General features: G+C 38.8%; 1 protein-coding gene across 12 annotated transcripts in view; it reads left to right on the top strand.

The window, feature by feature from the left end:
• Positions 1–22,548, top strand: part of ANKRD42 (ankyrin repeat domain 42) — a 68,374-nt gene that overhangs the window by 15,008 nt on the left and 30,818 nt on the right. For 9 of the 12 annotated variants that reach the window (XR_009734496.1, XM_061406114.1, XM_061406122.1 and 6 more), the window contains 7 exons: positions 484–591; positions 4,227–4,346; positions 5,166–5,301; positions 10,410–10,610; positions 14,465–14,590; positions 19,008–19,113; positions 21,690–21,761. Coding sequence is in view for 11 of the 12 variants with exons in the window: in XM_061406114.1 (XP_061262098.1) it covers positions 484–591; positions 4,227–4,346; positions 5,166–5,301; positions 10,410–10,610; positions 14,465–14,590; positions 19,008–19,113; positions 21,690–21,761 (869 nt within the window). In the remaining variant the exon portion in view is untranslated. The remainder of the gene's footprint in view (positions 1–483; positions 592–4,226; positions 4,347–5,165; positions 5,302–10,409; positions 10,611–14,464; positions 14,591–19,007; positions 19,114–21,689; positions 21,762–22,548) is intronic. The other 3 variants (XM_061406116.1, XM_061406115.1, XM_061406118.1) reach the window with 3 other exon arrangements.

The raw sequence follows: 22,548 nt of genomic DNA, 5'->3' as shown, positions 1-22,548 counted from the left end.
AGATTTGGACCAGCGTTTCATTCAGTGCAAAAACCGACTGGGATAGTGTAGCATTTCACCTTATGGACAAGGAAGGTGGTCTCCAGTTTTCCTCTTCTCCTACCACTCCGTATTGTTTACCCAACAGTAAGGCCAGATGTGGGCTACCATATCACTGTGATTGTGCTTTTGTTTTTCTTATACCTGCGCCCTCATTCATTTGTGATGCTTCTCAGGCTGTAGTATTTTATGATGATAGACTAAGATATAAAAATGTTACATCCTGCTAACATGGTTAACATGTTAGCATGTTTACATGTTAGCATGTTTACATGTTAACATGTTTTATATCTAACATGGTTAACATGTTAGATATAAAAATGTTACATCCTGCTAACATGGTTAACATGGTTGTTAACCATGTAGTATTTTATGATGATAGACTAAGATATAAAAATGTTACATCCTGCTAACATGGTTAACATGGTTGTTTTCTTAATGTAGTGTCTTCATTGGCTCCTCTGGCATGGAGCTGATATCTCCCAAGTAACCGCAAGAGGCTGGACGGCAGCTCACATATCTGCTATCAGGGGACAGGATGCTTGCATGCAGGTAATAATAACTTGGTTATGTTTTCTGTTTTTCTTATAATTTTATTTATTTATTTATGGCTGTCCTGGGTCTTCATTGCTGTATGTGCTTTTTTCTCGTAGCGAGTGGGGACTACTCTCTGGTTGCGGCATGCAGACTTCTCGTTGATGTGGCCTCTCTTGTTGGGGAGCACAGGCTCTAGGGTGCCCAGGCTTATATAGTTGGGGCTCCCGGGCTCTAGAGCACAGGCTTAGCAGTTGTGGCTCATGGGCTTAGTTGCTCCACGACACATGGGATCTTCCTGGATCAGGGATTGAACCCATGTCTCCTGCATTGGCAGGCAGAGTCTTTACCACTGAGCCACCAGGGAAACCTTTGGTTACTTTTTTAAAAAGTCAATACATTTAATTGCTTTAGAAATTCCTTCCCTAGTGGCTCAGTGGTAAAGAATCCACCGGCTAATGCAGGATATGCAGGTTCAGTCCCTGGGTTAAGACAGTCCTCTGGAGAAGGAAATCGCAGCCCACACCAGTGTTCTTACCTGGGAAATTCCATGAACAGAGGAGCCTGGCGGACTATAGTTCATGGGGTCTCAAAAAGTCTGACAGGACTGAGCGATTAAACAACAACAAAACAAATCACTCAAACAGATTGTTTAAGATCTGAAATTATTTTCTCTCTAAAGTAGTTGGCTATCTGTTTGGGTTGTTTTAAGGGCTGTTACAGTCATGTCCAGATTACCATGCCTAAAATTCCTCATTTAATGTATTTCCTTAGCTAGAGTTACACATTAATATGTGTCAGGATCTAGTTTATTGGAGTAAGTAGGTTGAAAAAAATGTAGTGAAAGGATTGAAATTTGGAGGAATACGAAATCGTATAAGCAAACAGTCCCTAACTGTAAGAAGCCTGAGATTCTATTTGCAATGACAGGACCTTTACTCAGTGAGTTACAAAACAGTACACATCATAGTCTTTGAGTAAGATTCTCATGAAAGTATAGATGAGAAGAACTGTAGAACTTGAGATAGAGGAGTCATAAATGGAGGGAATGAAACTTCCAAATGAAACTTCAGCTAATCCTAAAAGAATGAGTTGATTTTAAGAAGATAATTTGTGAGGAAGCATTATATGTAGGGAATGTGAAAAGAAAAATAGTGATTAAATTTATCAAACACTTTTTGTCAATCACAGTCTCCCATGCATCACTTAATTTAATACAATGGTGTTTTGAGTTTCCTTTCATGTAAATTAGGAAACAGATTCAGAGTTAAGTATGTTGCCTATGTTAGTGAAAAAGCCGAAGTTTGAATTCAGACTTTGTCCTATTAACATCTATGCTATAATTCTGTGTGAAATCTTTGAATTGGAAAAGTGTGGTGTGTTCAAGGAATATACTATTGTATGAGTTTGACTGAGTGTAGATGGTTTGTTATGTGAACTGTTCTGAACTAAGTTTAGATAAGCCAGATTTGTAAAATGTCTTAGTAATAGAATAAAGATTCATTTGTATAGGAAAGAGACTTTTATATGTGTGTATATATATGTGCATATATATATATGCACATATTACACACATGCACATGTATGTTAACAGGGAAATGTGGTAATGAAAACAGTATTTTAGGAAGTTATTTTAGCAAGATGCATCCAGGATTATCTAGAATGAATAGTTTGGAAGCAAGAAAATCAGGAGACTTTTGGTATAATCACTAACCGTAGAGGATAAGATTAGTTGGTTGCAATGAGAAACAAAATTATTTAAAACATCTTACAAAGTAAGCACTGACAAAGTATAGTGAGACTGTAAGGTTTTGAGTCAGAATGACGGATAATTATGGCACTATAGATAGGGACATCTGAGAGGAAGAGGAGATTTGGGAGGAAGGATGTTGAGTTCAATTTGGCCCATGTTGAGTTTAAGGTGCCAGTCAGTCATTCAGGTACAGATGGTCTAGGCGGTTGAAAAGGGCACTGGGGAGCAAGATTTCAGGAGAAATAAAGCTTAGAGAAGAGTGTCTGGAGAATTGAGTTTTGAAGCATGTTTCTAGTGGGGATGGAAGCAAGTAGTGAAATGAGTAAAGAATTCAGAGGAGAAAGAGAGATAGAGAGCCAGGATGCATCGACTGCAAATGAAGGAAGAAGCTGAAGAAGTCAGGTAGTGTATCAGTTACAGAATAAAACTAAAAGGAACAACACTTAAGGAAATGCCATTGAATTGGAGAACTCTATAGTGGGAGGTTGGCTATATTTCTGGAATGATAGAGATAGCATCCGGTTTGTAGGTGGACTTTACATTCAGGCACTGAGGTGTTAATTTGAAAAGTAGGCAATGGAAAGAAGGTACAAATACAGTAGTAACTTAAGGGGGTATCAAGGTCAAATGAAGTTTTACTTGATGCTTGCCTTCCCCTAAGCACTCGTTTAAGCCATTCTCTCTGTCTTGATTGTCCTTTTCTTCCTCAAAGTGATCTCTTCATTCTTGAAGCTTTTGTGATGCTTTTGGGTACTGTGCTGTGCATTTACTTACTAAGGACTGCTTTGTATAGTTGATTATCTTTGTCTCTACATATATCCTAATTCCCTAAGTTAGTACATCTTCATATTCTTTGTAGTGACGTAGTAAGCCCTTGGTATGTGGTTTGTGATGATTATTGACTGGTCTGTTAATGAGAGTCAGCCAAAATCATGGAAACTATTCTTCCTAAAACTCTTGGTAGGAATTATGACTAAGTAAACTTTAGCTGAGATACTGGTAAATATAGGCTGGTTAGAAAAGAAAAAGGTCTGAGGGAGATAAAATTGAAAAATGCTAGCTAATAATTTTTTAAACTAATTACTCTGTATATTATATAGAGGGACATGTTGTGTATATTCCATAACCCATATATAGAAACTGGGCCAAGTGTAAATTCATATGGAATCTCCTCAGATGCAGTTAGAAGTTTGATTTGGAGCTTAGAACTGGTCACTTTAATAGTGAAGTCCTTTTATTATATTAAAAACCCAGTTAATAAAAGATCCTGCTTTTGGAATAGAGGAAGTTTAAATTTCAGTTTTATTAGCTTAGCATTAAATTATTTAAGTTAATTTTAATCTGTGCTCATGAAAAATTTATGAATTATATGTACCTGCTGCTGAGTCACTTCAGTCGTGTCCGACTCTGTGCGACCCCAGAGACGGCAGCCCACCAGGATGCCCCGTCCCTGGGATTCTCCAGGCAAGAACACTGGAGTGGGTTGCCATTTCCTTCTCCAGTGCATGAAAGTGAAAAGTGAAAGTGAAGTCGCTCAGTCATGTCTGACCCTCAGCGACCCCATGGACTGCAGCCTTCCAGGCTCCTCCATCCATGGGATTTTCCAGGCAAGAGTCCTAGAGTGGGGTGCCATTGCCTTCTCCGTATATGAGTATATGTACATACTCAAATCAAAATGTGAAATCAGTTATGAGTGTCTCCTAGGTAATCTTAAAAAGGATTTCAAGCTTTTTCTTAGGACTGGCTAAGAATTTCTTAGACTTTGCGTGTAGCACACATGAAAAAAAGTTATGTAATAGCTTAGCTATATATTAATAAATTGCTTGCCTTTAAATAATCTGCATCTGCATGATTTAGCGTCTGTGTTCACATACATTCCTTCTTATTTCTCTGCCTTCAGGCTCTTATAATCAATGGAGCCAACCTGGCAGCTCAAGATGATCGTGGATGCACTCCTTTACACCTTGCTGCAACACATGGACATTCTTTCACTTTACAAATAATGCTCCGAAGTGGAGTGGTGAGGTGTTCCTGTTAATATGTGAGAATGTATAATCATATAGATGGACTAACATTTGGTAGTCTGGTTATCTCTTCCTGACTTTTTATATCCTTCATAAGACTCTGGACATAATTTGATCTCTCTTTTTAACTTTCCCATCCTTAAACATGGGAGCAATAATTTAATTAAATCTTCAGCAACAAAAAAAAACAGCTTAGTGGTACAAAATATTTCAGAGGCCATAGGTCCTTCATATGAGTTCAGAGTTTACCAGGGAAGATTTTGAGGCTTTCAAACACATCTTAACCAGCAATTGTAACCTTTTTGAATTGATATGTGTTTACCCATGTTTCTTTTGTAACTCTTAGTTCATGAACTAATTTACAAAGTGATTTATATCTCCAAAAATTTCATTTATTGTAATATTTATTTTTAAAATTGCAGTGGTTATAAAAAATAACTTCTTATAAGAATTAAATATTTTTCATTAACTCTTGGATTACATTCCCAAGATATGATTTGATTATTTGAATCCATCTTTCATTTTGTTGGTCAGGAACTTGTGACCTGTAAAATGACTAGTTAAGTACCTTTTTAGAAACAGTTTCTACGTGGCAAGTTATAATCTTTTTAAAAAGATTTTAAAATATCATTAGTATTTTATTTTAGCTCATATGTTCAAATCAGTGGTTGCAGTAAACATTTCTGTTATATTTAGTGTTTGCCTTACAGTTTTAATAACAGCTTCTTGTTCTCATTTGTAGAATTAAGCTGCTAGACTTAGTGTTTTTGCTGCAAAATGGGAAGAAACTGAGTCCTTGTGAATGTTATCTCTAGGATCCCAGCGTGACTGATAAGAGAGAGTGGAAACCTGTGCACTATGCAGCTTTTCATGGGCGGCTTGGCTGTTTGCAGCTTCTCGTGAAATGGGGATGTAGTGTAGAGGACGTGGACTACAACGGAAACCTTCCAGGTATTTGCAAAAGCAAACATTTTGACTTTTCATTAATATAAACTTTTCAAATGTTTGAATCATGTTTAAGAAGTTTAAACTGTCATCATTCTAATAGTTCCTAACAAAACTGAGGTAGTAAAATATATTTGACATGAACATTTTTTTTTAAAAATGTATTTATTTATTTGGTTTTAGTCATTCTTTTGAGTATGTAGTAATATATTTTTGTGGTTTTAATTTGTATTTTCCCTGATGACTAGGGATGTAGAACATCTTTTCATATGTTTAATGGCTGTTTAGTTATTTTCTTCTGTGAAATACCAGTGTGAAACTTCTGCATTTTTTTTTTTATTAAACTGTCTTTTTTCTAATTGAATTATAGGGGTCTTTATATATGCTAGATGCAAGCTCTTTGTCACAGGCGTTGCAACTATCTTTCCCATTTAACTATCTTTTCTATGTCTTGCCTTTTCATTCTTTTGAGATATCTTTCGATGAATAGAAATTTTAATTTTAATGTTTAATAAGCTCTTCCTTTATGGTTAGCGTTTTCTGAATCTTATTAAAAAGTCTTTTCCTACTAGGTGAAGACACTCTTTTGTGTGTGTGCGCATGTGTGTGTGTGTGTGTAAATTTTCCTCCCTTGGCAACACTGCACGGCTTGAGGTGTCTCAGTTCCCTGACCAGGGGTTAAATCTGGGCTCTGCAGTGAAAACGTGGAGTCCTAACCACTGGGTCATCAGGGAATTCCCAAGGATACTCTTATAGTATCTTCTAGGAATTTTATTATTTCATTTTACGTTTAAATCTCCAGCCCACCTATCACCGACCTTTCTGTAATGCAAGGTAAGGGGCGGTTTCATTTTTATTTAGTACTTTATTGAATTTGCCTGATCACTTCGTTCGTCTATTGTTCACTGCTCATTGAAAAAACATTCAACTTTTATTTCTTTAAAACTATACATTCTAAAAAATGTATAATTATTTTATAACCATTTATAGTATATTTTTAATAGTATAATGTAGAGGTTAAGAATGTGGCCTCAGGACTATACTGCTTATATTCAGATCTCTCTCTTAAAAATTATTAATTCAAAATTTATTTTTAAAGCATCTGTCCATCAGTCCCTAGGTGCTGTGGATATCACTGCAAATAAAACAGACAAAAGTGTCTGCCTTTGTATGGTGGTAAGGGGGTAATTATTATTAATAATAATAATAAAAATGAATAAAGAAAGGCAATGCCAAAGAATGCTCAGACTACTGCACAATTGCACTCATCTCACACGCTAGTAAAGTGATGCTTAAAATTCTCCAAGCTAGGCTTCAGCAATACGTGAACTGTGAACTTCCAGATGTTCAAGCTGGTTTTAGAAAAGGCAGAGGAACCAGAGATCAAATTGGGAACATCTGCTGGATCATGGAAAAAGCAAGAGAGTTCCATGAAAACATCTATTTCTGCATTATTGACTACGCCAAAGCCTTTGACTGCGTGGATCACAATCAACTGTGGAAAATTCTGAAAGAGATGGGAATACCAGACCACCTGACCTGCCTCCTGAGAAACCTATATGTAGGTCAGGAAGCAACAGTTAGAACTGGACATGGAACAACAGACTGGTTCCAAATAGGAAAAGGAGTACGTCAAGGCTGTATATTGTCACCCTGCTTATGTAACTTATATGCAGAGTACATCATGAGAAATGCTGGGCTGGATGAAGCACAAGCTGGAATCAAGATTGCTGGGAGAAATATCAATAACCTCAGATATGCAGATGACACCACCCTTATGGCAGAAAGTGAGGAAGAACTAAAGAGCCTCTTGATGAAAGTGAAAGAGCAGAGTGAAAGAGTTGGCTTAAGGCTCAACATTCAGAAAACTAAGATCATGGCATCTGGTGCCATCACTTCATGACAAAAAGATGGGGAAACGGTGGAAACAGTGGCTGATTTTATTTTTCTGGGCTCCAAAATCACTGCAGATGGTGATTGCAGCCATGAAATTAAAAGACACTTACTCCTTTGAAGTAAAGTTATGACCAACCTAGACAACATATTAAAAAGCAGAGACATTACTTTGCCAACAAAGGTCCATCTAGTCAAGGCTATGGTTTTTCCATTGGTCATGTATGGATGTGAGAGTTGGACTGTGAAGAGAGCTGAGCACTGAAGAACTGATGCTTCTGAACTGTGTTGTTGGAGAAGACTCTTGAGAGTCCCTTGGACTGCAAGGAGACCCAACCAGTCCATCCTAAAGGAGATCAGTCCTGGGTGTTCATTGGAAGGGCTGATGCTGAAGCTGAAACTCCAATACTTTGGCCACCTCATGTGAAGAGCTGACTCATTTGAAAAGACCCCGATGCTGAGAAAGATTGAGGGAAGGAGGAGAAGGGGACGACAGAGGATAAGATGGTTGGATGGCATCACCAACTCAATGGACATGGGTTTGGGTGAACTCCGGGAGTTTGTGATGGACAGGGAGGCCTGGCATGCTGCGATTCATGGGGTCTCAAAGAGTCGGACACGACTGAGTGACTGAACTGAACTGAATGAACAAAACATATATTAAATAAGGATGTGTTTAGGTTCAATTGCAAAGGGAAGTACAGTGTTACAGGGATCAAGTTAAAATAGGGTGGTGAGAGAAGCCTGCATGAAGAGTTGACAGTTGAGTGAAGACTTGGAGTTGAGAGAACAGGTCTTGATATCCTGGAGGAGAAACATTTTAGGAAGAACTTGAGCAAGTGTAAAGCTCTTGAGGCAGCGTCGTGCCTGGGTATATTTGTGTAACAGTGAGTAGTAACACCAAGTCAGTATAGTTCAAACAGAAGTGAGGAGGTTAGTAATAGATGATGAGGTTGAGAGGTAACAGGAGCCACTGAAGGATTTTTACATAAAGGTGATCTGTTTAAGAGCATCATTTTTGGCTAGTATGTTCATAATACTAGATTGTAATGCGGGTGTGGGCATGAGCATTTAGGAGCTTGATGCTATAATTTAGGCTGCAATTTCTTAGCCAGAGTAGAGCAGCAAAGATAGTAGAGGCAGCAAAGATAGTGAGAAGTGATTGGGGTTTGTGTATCTTTTAAAGATAGAGCCAGTAAGATTTGCTGATTGATAAGATGTGGGGAGTGACAGAAACAGGACTCAGGGTTTTGGCCTGAGCTTCACAGAAAGAAGAGCATTTCTAGTAACTGAGATGGGGAGAGTTGTGTATGTATGTAAAAAAGGGTAAGGAGTTCAGTTTTTGACCTGTAAAGTTAGAAATTCCTATAATACATTTCAGTGTATACAACGAATAAGTAGTTAGAGGAATCTGAACTTTCAGGGGGAGTTTTCTAATGGAAAGTTCAGCTGAGAAAGTGTACAGTGGCACGTGCCAATGAAGTGTCTTTCGGATATTGTTACTTAATTGATTCTCCTGAGTTTTTCTGGTCACTTGGGCACTGCCCTATTTGTCCAGAGCCAAGATTTATACATGAATTGGACTGTTTCCCAATGGTCACTTCTCAAGAGGTGTAAAGGCTCTCCTGTTCTTTGTAATTATTGCCTCTAAGCTTGTAGTACTTCAGAACCACTCCTTTATTTTTGCAGATTTTGGGGTATGGCTCTCCAGTCTAATTCATTATATTTTCTTTCAGGGATTCCTTAACATTAAACATTTTTTAAAATTTATTTAGTTTCAGTTTATTTTCATGGTGCTGAGTCTTCATTGCAGTGCGTGGGCTTCTTACTGTTGTAGAGCAGGGCCTGTAGGCTGGGTGGGCTTAGTTGCCTGGAGACATGTGGGATCTTTCTAGACCAGGGATCAAAACTTGTGTCCCCTGCATTGCAAGGCAGGTTCTTAACCACTGGACCACCAGGGAAGCACCCCCTGCCCCCTTAACATTTTTTGTCTGTTCACAGTATTCTTGTCTGTTTTTCTTGTCATTATGGCTTTAAGAAATATCTTTCCTATTGTTTTCAAGAATTTAAGAGAAGGAATGGGTGAGATAGTTTGTGTGAATAGATTGCAGTTTTGATCCAGTTTTCTTGTTTATAATAAAAGTAATATTTATAGAAAATGACAAAATGCATAGTGATAAAAATAACATTACCCCTATTTGCATAATGACTATTTTGGTTTATTTCTTCCACTTTTTTCCAAAATATTGAGATAACCCACCTATCACCTATATTACATAGAGGACTTCCCTGGTGGTGGGAGAAAGGGATGACAGAGGATAAGATGGTTGGATGGCATCACTGACTCAAATGGACGTGAGTTTGAGTAAACTCCGGGAGCTGGTGATGGACAAGGAGGCCTGGTGTGCTGCAGTCCATGGGGTCGCAAAGAGTCGGACATGACTGATAATAATATATAGAAAGGTTTTTTTCTCATATAAGCTGCACAGTTTGGATTTCGCTTTCCATGAAAATTTTTTCAGATCTGCGCTTTGGTGACCTTTATTTAGCTTTTCTAGTTCACAGTAAGTGTAACTGTTCAACCATTAAGCCTACTGCTGTGGCCTGACTTGGAGGCTACCTAAGGATAAGTATGCTGAAAAAACGGTCTGTGATCCTTGACTTCCCTGGTGGCTCAGACGGTAAAGCATCTGTCTACAATTCGGGAGACCCGGGTTTGATCCCTGGGTGGGGAAGATCCCCTGGAGAAGGAAATGGCAATCCACTTGAGTACTATTGCCTGGAAAATCCCATGGACAGAGGAGCCTGTTAGGCTACAGTCCATGGGGTCACAAAGAGTCGGACATGACTGAGCAACTTCACTTTCACTTTCATCCTTGCGTCCAGAGTACATCTCTGTTATATAAGAGTGTGTGTGTGTGCATGCTCAGGTGTCTGACTCTTTGCAACCTCATGGACTGTAGCCCACCAGGCTCCTCTGTCCATGAAATTCTTGAGGCAAGAATACTGGAGTGGGTTGCCATGCCCTTCTCTGGGGGATCTTCCCAACCCAGGGAAGGTGGTAGATGGATTCTTTATCACTGTGCCACCTGGGAAGCCCCGTTATTTAGAGTAAGGATAGTCATCTCCCTAGGAGAACTAGAATTAATATGTTATTTCTTTTTTCAAGTTATTTTATTGTCAATCTAAAATTAAATTGTTATTTTCCCTCTCACCTCTAGTTCACTTAGCAGCCATGGAAGGCCACCTTCACTGTTTTAAATTCCTACTCAGTAGAATGAGCAGTGCTTCCCAAGGTTTGAAAGCCTTCAATGATAATGGAGAAAATGTATTGGACCTGGCCCAGAGGTTCTTCAAGCAGAACATTTTACAGTTTATCCGGGGGTCTGAGTATGAAGGAAATGATCCAACAGATCAAGAAAGTAAGTAATAAGTCTGAAGTGTTTTAGCATTTAAAAAGCAGAATAGAGAAGAAAAGGAAAGGAGTTATAAGGCAAATATTATATTAAAATATATTGCATATCATTGTTCACACAATTCATCCAGATTCTCTTCTTTGTATGAAATATTTTAAGCAGATATATATATAGAGAGAGATTAACATAATGAACATCCTTTATACCACTAGATTTAAGAATAAAATATTAGGTTAGATATACTTGAAGTTTTCTGTTTCAGTACCATTCATTCCCTTTTCTCCATCCTCAGAGGTAACCATTGTTTTAGATTTATAATTCCATTCTGTGGTTTTATATTTAGTATATATGTACTCACAAAAATATGCAGTATCATTTTGTGAATTTTTAGAGTAGGGAACTAAACTGTTGTAACTAATGAGAAATCCTAAAATTCAACAGCTTAAATGATATAGAAGTTTATTTCTTTTATGGGATAGCTTCAGTTGGAGAGTGAATCTTGTTCTGTGTAGTCAATCAGAGACCTGTTGTCATCCTAACCAGCTCTCTCTCTAGGTGTTGCTAATCCAGCAGGAGGTGGGGAGAGAACAAAGTATAAGCTAGGATTTTCAAAGTCTAATTTGCAGTCATCACTTTTTTTAACCTCCTGTTGGCAAGAGGTTAGTCAGTCACATGGCCACACTCAGCCGTGGGGAAGCCTGGAGAATTCAGTAACCAGCTGAGAACCCTCAGCTCTGCTACAACTCTTGTTGCTATGAAAGGAAGGAGGTTTTAGTGGACAACTAGTAGTCTTTGAAACTTTTTTTTTTAAGATTGATTGATTGATTGATTTTTGGCCGCTCTGGATCTTTGTTGCTGTGCGCAGGCTTTTTCTAATTGTGACGAGCTGGGGCCACTCTTCAGTGCAGCGCAAGGGCTTCTTCTGTTGCAGGGCACTGGGCTCTGGGTGCACGGGCGTGCGTAGTTGCAGCATGACGGCTCAGTAGTTGCGGTTCAAAGGCTCTAGAGCACAGCCTCAGCAGTTGTGACGCACGGGCTTGCTCCACAGCATGTGCGATCTTCCTGGACCAGGGATGAACCTATGTCCCCGGGATTGGCAGGTGGATTCTTAACCACCACCAGGGAAGTCCCTGAAACTTCTTTTAAAACTTTATAAAAATGGCATAAAACAGTATGTATTCTTCTCTGACTTTTTTTTGCCAAATGTTATGATTTTTTGGAAGGGAAGTTAAGAGCAACCTAGATAGCATATTCAAAAGCAGAGACGTTACTTTGCTAACAAAGGTTCATCTAGTCAAGGCTATGGTTTTTCCTGTGGTCATGTATGGATGTGAGAGTTGGACTGTGAAGAAGGCTGAGCGCCGAAGAATTGATGCTTTTGAACTGTGGTGTTGGAGAAGACTCTTGAGAGTCCCTTGGACTGCAAGGAGATCCAACCAGTCCATTCTGAAGGAGATCAGCCCTGGGATTTCTTTGGAAGGAATGATGCTAAAGCTGAGACTCCAGTACTTTGGCCACCTCATGTGAAGAGCTGACTCATTTGAAAAGACCCTGATGCTGGGAGGGATTGAGGGCAAGAGGAGAAGGGGACGACAGAGGATGAGATGGCTGGATGGCATCACTGACTCGATGGACGTGAGTCTGGGTGAACTCCGGGAGTTGGTGATGGACAGGGAGGCCTGGCGTGCTGTGATTCATGGGGTCGCAAAGAGTCGGACACGACTGAGCGACTGATCTGATCTGATGATTTTTTGAGGCTTATTAGACAGATGGATGTATTCTAGTTTATTCTTTTTAGTTTTTGTGTAGTATGGCATTTAATAAAAACATAATTATTCCATTCTCCAGTTTGATATTTAGATTGTTTACAGTTTTCAGTGTTACAATCCATGTGGTGATGAATATTCTTAAAAGTGTCCTTGTGTGCATGTGCAAGATATTCTTTAGGGAAGTGCCTCCCTACCTTTTGCACACATAGCCTACACTGAAGATGATACTTGGGTGGCACACTGGTGCCAGTGGGTGAGACTTCTTGAGGTGTACTGCCTGTCTACTCTGAAGACTGAGAGTTGAGAGCTCTGCCTTGGTAAACACTTGGGAAATTCTACTTTAGGCTTTGTTTGGTGGGATACGCCCATCTTCAGTATAAATAGGTATAAATGCTGCATTCTTCATCAAAGTGGTTGTAATAATTTACACTCTCATCAGCAATGTTTGGTGAGAATTTAGGCGAACAATATTCAGTATTGTCAGACTTAAAAATTTTTGCCACTTAGTTGGGTATGAAGAGGTTTAACTTGTGTTTTAATTTGCATTTTTTGATTACTAATAAGGTTGAACATTGTTTCATAAAGTTACTGGCTGTTCTAGTTTACTTTTCTATGAATTGCCTGTAGAATTGTTGTTTGTCCTTTTCTAAATTACTTGAGTTCTTTTATATAGTTCTGATACCTATCTTTTATTAATTTTATCTGATATATTTTTTCTCACACTGTGACTTGTTTTTTCACAAATGATGTCCTTTTTTTTAAAAAACTTTATTAAAATATGATTTATGTACAATAAACTATATTTAAAGTATGCAGTTTGAGTTTTACTATATATCATGAAACCACTATCACAATCAAGATGCAAAGCACTTTCATTACCTCAAATATTTTTTCATACCCTCTCATCCCTTCTTTCACCCTGGCCTACACAACCACTGATTTGTTTTCTGTCACTATAGATTAGTTTGGGTTTTCTAATGGAAGTCTGTTGAGATTCATTTGTATTATGTATATTAGTAGTTCATTACTTTTTATTGCTTAGTAGTATTCCATTGTGTGGATGGCCCATATTTTGTTTGTGCATTCTGTCTTATTGATATTCCATTTATTTACCAATACTACAAAGTTTTGATTACTATAGTTTTATAGTAAGACTGGTAATCAGCTACTATATTTTCAACTTTGTACATTTAAAAATAATCTTTGAGTATTCTAGGTTGTTTTCTTTCCATACATAAAATTGAGAATAGCTGTTGCAGGTTGTTAAGAGGGCAAAATGAGGCAGTCCTTATAAGTGCTTACTGCCAAGCTTGACATTCAGTAAGGGTCCAGTGTGTGCAATGGTTATCATTAAAAACATTTTATTAAGTATTTGCTATGTGCTAGGTGCCAGGTCAGTTGCATGCACACCTGTAGATGTATACACACACATATATACTTTATCTGCTTCCAGTTTCTTTTGTTTTCATCACTTCCTTATAAACGAAATGGTCTGTGCAAATGGAGAACTTGAGACCAAGTATGCTGCTGCTGCAAAGTCGCTTTAGTCGTGTCCGACTCTGTGTGACCCCATAGATGGCAGCCCACCAGGCTCCCCTGTCCCTGGGATTCTCCAGGCAAGAACACTGGAGTGGGTTGCCATTTCCTTCTCCAGTGCATGAAGTGACAAGTGAAAGTGAAGTCGCTCAGTCGTGTCCAACTCTCAGCGATCCCATGGACTGCAGCCTACCAGGCTCCCCTGTCCATGGGATTTTCCAGGCAAGAGTACTGGAGTGGGGTGCTATTGCCTTCTCCCAAGACCAAGTATATCTTTATGCAAAAGGTTGAAAATGACCATCTCCTTGTATTTTGTGGTGGCCTGAGAGAAACAGGGGAGATGACAGGAATAGTTCTGGTACAGTATAGTCCTTTTGATATCCCAAGGGGTGGAAAGGCACATAATAATAATCTTATTACTTTTCATTGCATCAACTAAACTAATTCTAATATAACATTCTCATGATATTGAAACCTGAAATATGTGACTGATTAAGGCAGGGAAAAAGAATGAATTCCTGTGTTTACTGAAATACTAAATTTTTTTATTCATAGATTTAGCATTTCCAGGTCATGTGGCTGCCTTTAAGGGTGATTTGGAAATGCTTAAGAAATTAATAGAAGATGGAGTAATTAATATTAATGAACGTGATAATAATGGATCAACTCTTATGCATAAAGGTAAGTTATGATTCCTGCTTCAGTTTTGACACAATTTCTGTTGAGTTACTTTGGAGAAGGCAGTGGCACCCCATTCCAGCACTCTTGCCTGGAAATTCCCATGGATGGAGGAGCCTGGTAGGCTGCAGTCCATGGGGTCGCTAAGAGTCAGACATGACTGAGCAACTTCCCTTTCACTTTTCACTTTCATGCATTGGAGAAGGAAATGGCAACCCACTCCAGTGTTCTTGCCTGGAGAATCCCAGGGACGGGGGACCCTGGTGGGCTGCCGTCCATGGGGTCACACAGAGTCAGACACGACTGAAGTGACTTAGCAGCAACAGCAGCTGTTGAGTTACTTGCCTGTTAAAATAATTATTCATTGGAAGCACATGAAAATGTAAAATTTTTCCTGATATGCTGAGAGGTATCAGTCTACCTTATATGGGACACAGGGTACTTAATTTTCAACTCAAGTGTGATAATTTCTTTTATGTCAGACATTTACACATTATTACATTTGAGGGTAATTCACAAGAAATTCTCATGTGACACTGTCATGTTAGCTACATAGCAGTGTCATATTCACTACCAGAGAAGTTTCTGAGGACTATCATTTCTTTGGACTAAAAATGACTGATTAATTTATTGAAACAGAAACCATCTCTCTAGAAAAAAAGATTGAGCAGGGGACTTCTCTGGTGGTCCCTTTGTTAAAAAATCCGCCTTTGCAGTGCAGGGGATGTGGGTTCGCTCTCTGTTTAGGGAACTAAGATCCCACATGCCTTGGTGCAGTGAGCCCACAGCCCACAACAAAGGATCCTACATGACACAATTTAAGATCCCACGTGTGGCAGCTAAGACTTGATGCAGCCGAATAAATAAATATATATATTTTTAATAAGGTTGAGTAGAATTTTCTTCTTTCTTGTACCCTGCAAAAATGTTTTTACTGCCATAGAAATATCAATGAACATTAGATTTGAACACACTTTCAAAATATCTGCCACTTTTCTTTGTGTTCTCCTTCCCTCTATGAAATTCTAGAATCTTAATCTCCTTATGTTTGTTTTTTAATCAGACTGTTAAATTGTCAGCTCAGTGGTGGGAATATATACTGTAGGATTTATTCTTGACAATCTTACTTTCATTTATAAAATCAAAAACCAAATCTTTAACCTACTGCATGTGAATTTCCATTCTGTTTCATTTGTGATATGTCATAAGTTTCTTTATAATCAGTGGCATATAATTCTTTTAAAAGTCTTAGTGTAAAAAGTAGGCTTATTAATATAGTCTTGTGTTTAAATTGGACTTTATTTCATACATTACTCCTGGGAGTCCCAGTCGCAGATTATGTTTCTGTTGGTTCTGTTGTTAGCTTAATCATTAAAGTTCATCTAAGTCATATTGCATCTCAAGTATAGAATCTAAGCACCATATTTTAGCAGAGAGAGGGTCAGTGGAGCAGGAGGAAGAGGAACATGAAAAAGGGGTTTCTCCTCACATAGAAAGGTCCTCACTTCGGTAAACGTTCTACCCTAGACTTGGAGAATTTCATTGCACCTATCTCCGCTGAATGTTTGTGAATGGGGAGGAGATTCAAAATGTTCATAGAGTATTTTTTAAAACGTGGTACCCTGGAGCAAAGTTCCATATCATATCCTATATATATAAAACTGGTTTCTATTGCTAATGTTTATGTGGGGTGTCATTGTTGTAGCATTATAACAAAGATGGGCATCTTGAGGTCTGGGAAATCCCATAGTGTTCTCTTTTTAAAATATATATTTATTTATTTTTTTGGCTGTGCCAGGTCTTAGTTGCCATGCATGAGGTCTTTAGTTATAGCATGAGAAATCCTTGGTTGCAGCATGTGGGACCTGGTTCCCTCACCAGGGATTGAACCCTAGGCCCTCTGCGTTGGGAGTGTGGAGCCTTAGCCAGTGGACCATCAGGGAAGTCCCCTGCAGTATTCTTTGTTAGCTGGTTTTAGATTTGCTGAGAGAAATGCCCGTCTCTTGAGGAGCCAGCACTGAATTTTGGTGATGAGTCAAGCAGAGAAGGGGAGGACAAGAGCCTTACAGGCCTCTGTAAGCTGGCTGCATGCTGCAGTGAGGGCATTGCCATGTCACTGGGTCTGGCTTTGTGTCCTTTCCTCACTGTTGCCAATATTGGAGGTAGATTGACTTTTAAAGCATCAGAGTCATACCAAAAGTTCCTCTTCTTTGACTCATTTTACAGAGGCATGTATATATTCAGCAGGGCTTCCCAGGTGGCTCAGTGGTCAAAGAATCCACCTGCCAGTGCAGGAGATGCTGGAGATGCTAGTTCAGTCCCTGGGTCGGGAAGATCCCCTGCAGAAGGAATGGCAACCCACTCCAGTATTCTTGCCTGGAGAATGGACAGAGGAGCCTGGTGGGCTATAGTCCACGGGATCACAAAGAGTCAGACATGAATGAGCACACACACAGCACATAATTCAAATATGTATGCAGAGCTACACATCATTGACCTAAAGGGTTAAACAGTTGGAAAGTTAAGACAACAAGGCAGAGTTCTCCAAAGTAGTCATCTTCATCCATTCATTCACTTAAAAGATAAACATTTATGGAGTCCCATATAGGGTCACAAAGAGACACAGCTGAGCAACTGAGCACACATGTATGTATTCAGCACCAACCACATGCCTGCACCGTGAAGATAGTATGAGATTTAGACCTTACTACTAAGGAGCTACATGCTTATACTGTGAACACCTAGAGATTTGTATAAGTCAGGATGTAATCAGTGGCAAAAAGTATTTGGCTGTTAAAATACATGGAATAGCAATTCAGGAGTAGATGTTAAGGAACAGAAGTTTCTTGGGGTTAAATTACAGAAGTGTCACGGGAATATAGATATAATATGTTAGCAAACACTAAGCATGGAGAAGGCAATGGCACCCCACTCCAGTACCCTTGCCTGGAAAATCCCATGGACAGAGGAGCCTGGTGGGCTGCAGTCCATGGGGTCGATAAGAGTCGGACACGACTGAGCAACTTCACTTTCACCTTTTCACTTTCATGCATTGGAGAAGGAAATGGCAACCCACTCCAGCGTTCTTGCCTGGAGAATCCCAGGGACAGGGGAGCCTGGTGGGCTGCCGTCTATGGGGTTGCACAGAGTCGGACACGACTGACGTGACTTAGCAGCAGCAGCAAACACTAAGCAAGGTGTAAAACTGTCATCATATTTAATCCTTATTGTAGTTTTATGAAGCAGTAGTGTATTATTCTTATAAATATGACATCAAGGAAATTGAGGTCCAGAGGGATCAGATTTGTTTTTTAATGTTCATTAAAAAAATTGAAGTTAAGTTGATTTACAATGTTTCAGATATATAACAAGGTGATTATATTTACATATATGTACATATTCTTTTTCAGATTCTTTTCCTTTGTAGATTATTACAAGATATAGTTCCCTATGCCATACAGTAGGTCCTTATTATTTATTTGTTTTATATATAGTAGTCTATCTGATAATTCCAAATTCCCCATTTGTACCACCCCCCTCAGGTTTCTTGACTGAGGTTGCACAACTAGTAAGAGCAGAGCTGAGATTTCATTCATTTTCTTCATCATTTATTCATCAACTCTGTAGACGTCTGTTATTTCTGTATGCCAGCTACTTTCTAAGTTCTGTCCTGTCCTCCAGTCTGTTGTTCAGTGAATCTAAACTCAGATCTTTTTAGATTATTGAACTCCACCCCCCCCGCCCCCCCCCGCCCCCCCCCGCACAGTTTCCCTGAGTCTTGAGATGGACTGAGGAGGAGGGGAGAAGTTAGATGAGCATATAATTGGGTGATGGGCACCAGGTACGAAAGCATACAAGCTGAGTTGTGGAGGTGAAAATTAATATTGAGTGCATGTGTTTTAAGGAAAGGTAATGAACAGTTTAGGTAATCATTGAGGAGCCTGTAAATTCTGAGTTGTGAAGGTCAGAGGTATAAACTATTTATACAAGATGACAAGATTTTTCAGTCTTTCACATTCACACAGATTATACTCACATTTGGCCTGATACAGAATTGGTCAGGAGCTGTGAGTACAGTCGATGAGCACTGGATAAGGGTTAGCACAAAGCATATAGTTTCAAGTCCATTACTTATTGGCTGTGTGATGTTAAATAAATATCCTCTGTGAACTTGAGGTTTTTTGTATCTGTATGTAAAGTTCCTACATAAGGGCTGAGCATAGCAAACATTTGATTAAATATGTGTCTAATGAATGAATAAATGAAATAGAGAAGATAACATCTGGCCACCTACTTTTGTTGATTATTGTAAGGATTAGTATTTACAAAAGTATTCTCTAGTGGTACTGTCCAAAATTTTAGAAAATTGTTTACTGATTTTCTGTGTGTGTGTGCATTTTGTTTTGTTTGTTTTTTACAGCTGCTGGGCAAGGCCATATAGAGTGTTTGCAATGGCTAATTAAAATGGGAGCAGACAATAACATTACCAACAAAGCGAGGGAGAAACCCAGTGATGTGGCTAAGAGGTATCTCTATCTGTTTTGCTTCTGTCTTTGTTTTTAAAATTTTGCATTTATTCTCCTGTACTCAGAATTCTATCTCTGAAGATTTCTGAAATTATAGGACTCAGTCAAATGCTGATGGCATGATAATTTTCAAGCTGAACTGATGTTTGACAGCGTATCGGCTCTTCTCTCTAAAGCAGTACTTTTCAGTTGGGAGATAGTATCGTCCCCTTTTTTCGTGGGGTGGTGAATTTGGAAATGTGTGTGGAGGGGTGTTGTCACAGTGATGGAGACCATCACTGATGTTTCATGAGGTCAGTCCAGAATGCCAGACATTCTATAGTGCTCAGAACAGTGGTGTATAGTGAAGAATTGTCCCACCCAAATGCTGGTACCTGTTGAGAAATGCTGTGTGATAGAAAGGAGGAATCAAAAGGAGCTGTATGGATTTTGAAACAAATTTTAATATTTGTATTTGAATTAAGTGTAACACCCATTATTGCTCACTTGGAGCTCATTTCAAATCAGGTCCTCAAGGAATACTTTGTTTATCCATTTGTTCATTTGATTGTTTTTCATTCAGCTTAACCATGTTCCAGGTGCTGTGGTTAGCATTAGAATTACTAAGATGAAAAAACTTAGTCCTTGCTCTCAACAACCTTATGGTCTTGTGGAGAGATAAATGTGCAAATGTAACTTTTATTAATTATAGTTACATTATCAGTACATGTTATATATAGGATCTTCCCTACCCAGGGATTGAACCTGGGTCTCCTGCATTGTCTGAGTGACTTCACTTTCAGTTTTCACTTTCATGCATTGGAGAAGGAAATGGCAACCCACTCCAGTGTTCTTGCCTGGAGAATCCCAGGGACAGGGGAGCCTGGTGGGCTGCCATTATGGGGTCGCACAGAGTCGGACACGACTGAAGCGACTTAGCAGCAGCAGCAGCATCATTATCAACTCAGGCTAACTTTTGTCTTTATTTTTAAAAATAGATTTATCAATAAAGCACACATATTTGTACAGTACAAACTGATGAATTCTGATACTTGTATATACCTGTGAGGTCATAATCACAATCAAGATAGTGAACTTATCCTTCACCCCCCACAAAATCTTGTGCACCTTTGTAATCTCTCTCCCGTCCACTGCTTTCCACTGCTGCATCCCCAAGCAAACGTGAATTTGCTTTCTGTCACTAGTGATTAGTTTGCATTTGCTAGAATTTTATATAAATGGAAACATACAGTATATACTCATACTCTTATGTATGTGGCTTTTTTCACTGAGCATAATTATTTTGAAGTTCGTTCATGTGTAGTGGTTCATCTCTTTTCTTGTTGCAGTTGTTGAATTCCATTGGCTGTGGAATTCCATAGTATTCCAGAGTTTGATTATCCCCTAACCTGTTGAAGGACGTCTTATTTGTATCTATTTTTGGTGATTATGAATACAGCTGCTATATGTATTTACATACAGATTTTTGTGTGAACGCAAGTATTCAATTCACTTGGATAATAACTTAGGAGTAGGACTGCTGCTGCTACTGCTGCTAAGTCACTTCAGTCGTGTCTGACTCTGTGTGACCCCATGGATGGTAGCCTACCAGGCTCCTCCGTCCATGGGATTTTCCAGGCAAGAGTATTGGAGTGGGTTGCCATTGCCTTCTCCAGAGTATCTTCCTGACCCAGGGATCGAACCCAGGTCTCCCGCGTTGTCAGCAAGACCCTTTACCGTCTGAGGCACCAGGAAAGTCAGATGCTAAGGGTGTGTTTATCTTTTTAACAAACTGTCACAGTGCCTTCCAAAGTGACCACACCAGTTTGCATTTCACAAGCAGTGGACGAGAGTTTCTGTTACCCCTTGTCTTGCCAGCATTTAATATTGCCAGATATTTTTATTTTTGTAATTACAGTAGGTGTGTACTGGTATCTTATTGTGGCTTTTGTTTTTTCCTAATGGAAAATGATTTGATGCATCTTTTCATATTCATATTTGTCATTTGTTTTCCTTTGGCAAAGTGACTGTTCAGATCTTTTGTCTAGTATTAAAACTTGGGTAGTGTTGTTTTTATTGTTGAGTTTTAAGAGCTTTTTCTATATTCTGGATACTAATTCTTCCTCAGATTTTTGTTTTGTGAAGATTTTCTCTCAGTTGTGGTTTGTTTTTTCATCCTCTTAATAATGAAGAGCAAGAATAATTTTTAAAAAATATTTCCTAATTTATATGACTGTGCTGGATCTTAGTTGTGGCTTGCAGGATCTTCAGTTTTTGTTGTAGCATGTAGCATGTATTTAAAAAAAAATAGTTGCAGCATATGGGATCTTTTAGTTGCAGGCATGCAGAATCTTTAGTTATGGCATGTGGACTCTTGGTTGCGACATGTGGGATCTAGTTCTCTGACCAGGGATGGAACTTGGGCCCCTGCATTGGGAGTGTGGGGTCTTAGCCACTGACCAACAGGGAAGTCCCAAGAACAAAAAAATTTTTTTTTATCAATTTGCTCTTTTATGGGTTACGCTTTTGGTATCATATCTAAGAAATCTTTGATTTAACACCAGGTCACAGAAATTTCTTCTTTTGTTTTCTTTTAGACATTGTGCAGTTTTAGGTTTTACACTGATGTCTGTGATCCATGTTGAATTAATTTTTGTATATGGTATGAGGTATGCATCTAAGTTCTTTTTTTTTTTGCATATGGGTATCTAATTGTTCTAGCACCATTTGTTGAAACAGCTGTCTTTTTTCCTGAATTGCCTTTGTGTCTTTGACCAAGTTAGGTGTCCATGTATACATGGGCTTATTTCTGTACCGTATATTTAATCCACGGATCTGTTTGTCTATGTCAGTATCACGAGTGATTGTAATGTCTGGCCCCCATTCTTTGTCATTCATCCACTAAAATGCTAAGTGTGAATGTGGTGTTACATTAGTACCCTTGAATGTGTTGTAACGCAAGTACTCAGTAAGTGCTAGCTGTTAGGTTACAGTCTAATAATAGATATAATGAATTTTTGTAACCTTACAACTTCCTGTCTTTATTACTGTATCATTAATGATTTGCAATACCTGGTGAAAGGTGAGGATATATGTGTGCATGTGGTTATGTGTGTGGGGGAAAAAATAGGGATTTTAGGTTTTTGTGTTTAGTGAGTAATTCTTCATCTCCTAAGAGAAAGCAATTAAACATTTTAATTAGCAAAACTTTGGGGAAAAAATGCAGATTACATACAGTCACAGCAACAACTTGAAAACCAAGAGTATATTACTAGCTTCATAGAGGTGTGGAGAGATCAAAGAAAATAGGAAATGTGGACAGAAAAGTCATTATTTTTCCATTAAATTTCAAAGCCATGCTGAGTGTTTGAGGGTTGAGGAAGGATGAAGATTAAGGGGGCTAGAGCTGTAGTTTTCCCTAAAACTGGAACCAGAACTAATTCTACAGTCCAAATT

The sequence above is a fragment of the Bos javanicus genome, chromosome 29 (assembly GCF_032452875.1).
Source record: "Bos javanicus breed banteng chromosome 29, ARS-OSU_banteng_1.0, whole genome shotgun sequence".
Lineage (NCBI taxonomy): Eukaryota > Metazoa > Chordata > Mammalia > Artiodactyla > Bovidae > Bos > Bos javanicus.
The sequence above is the reverse complement of the archived record's forward strand: the minus strand, read 5'-3'. Positions and strand labels throughout refer to the sequence as shown.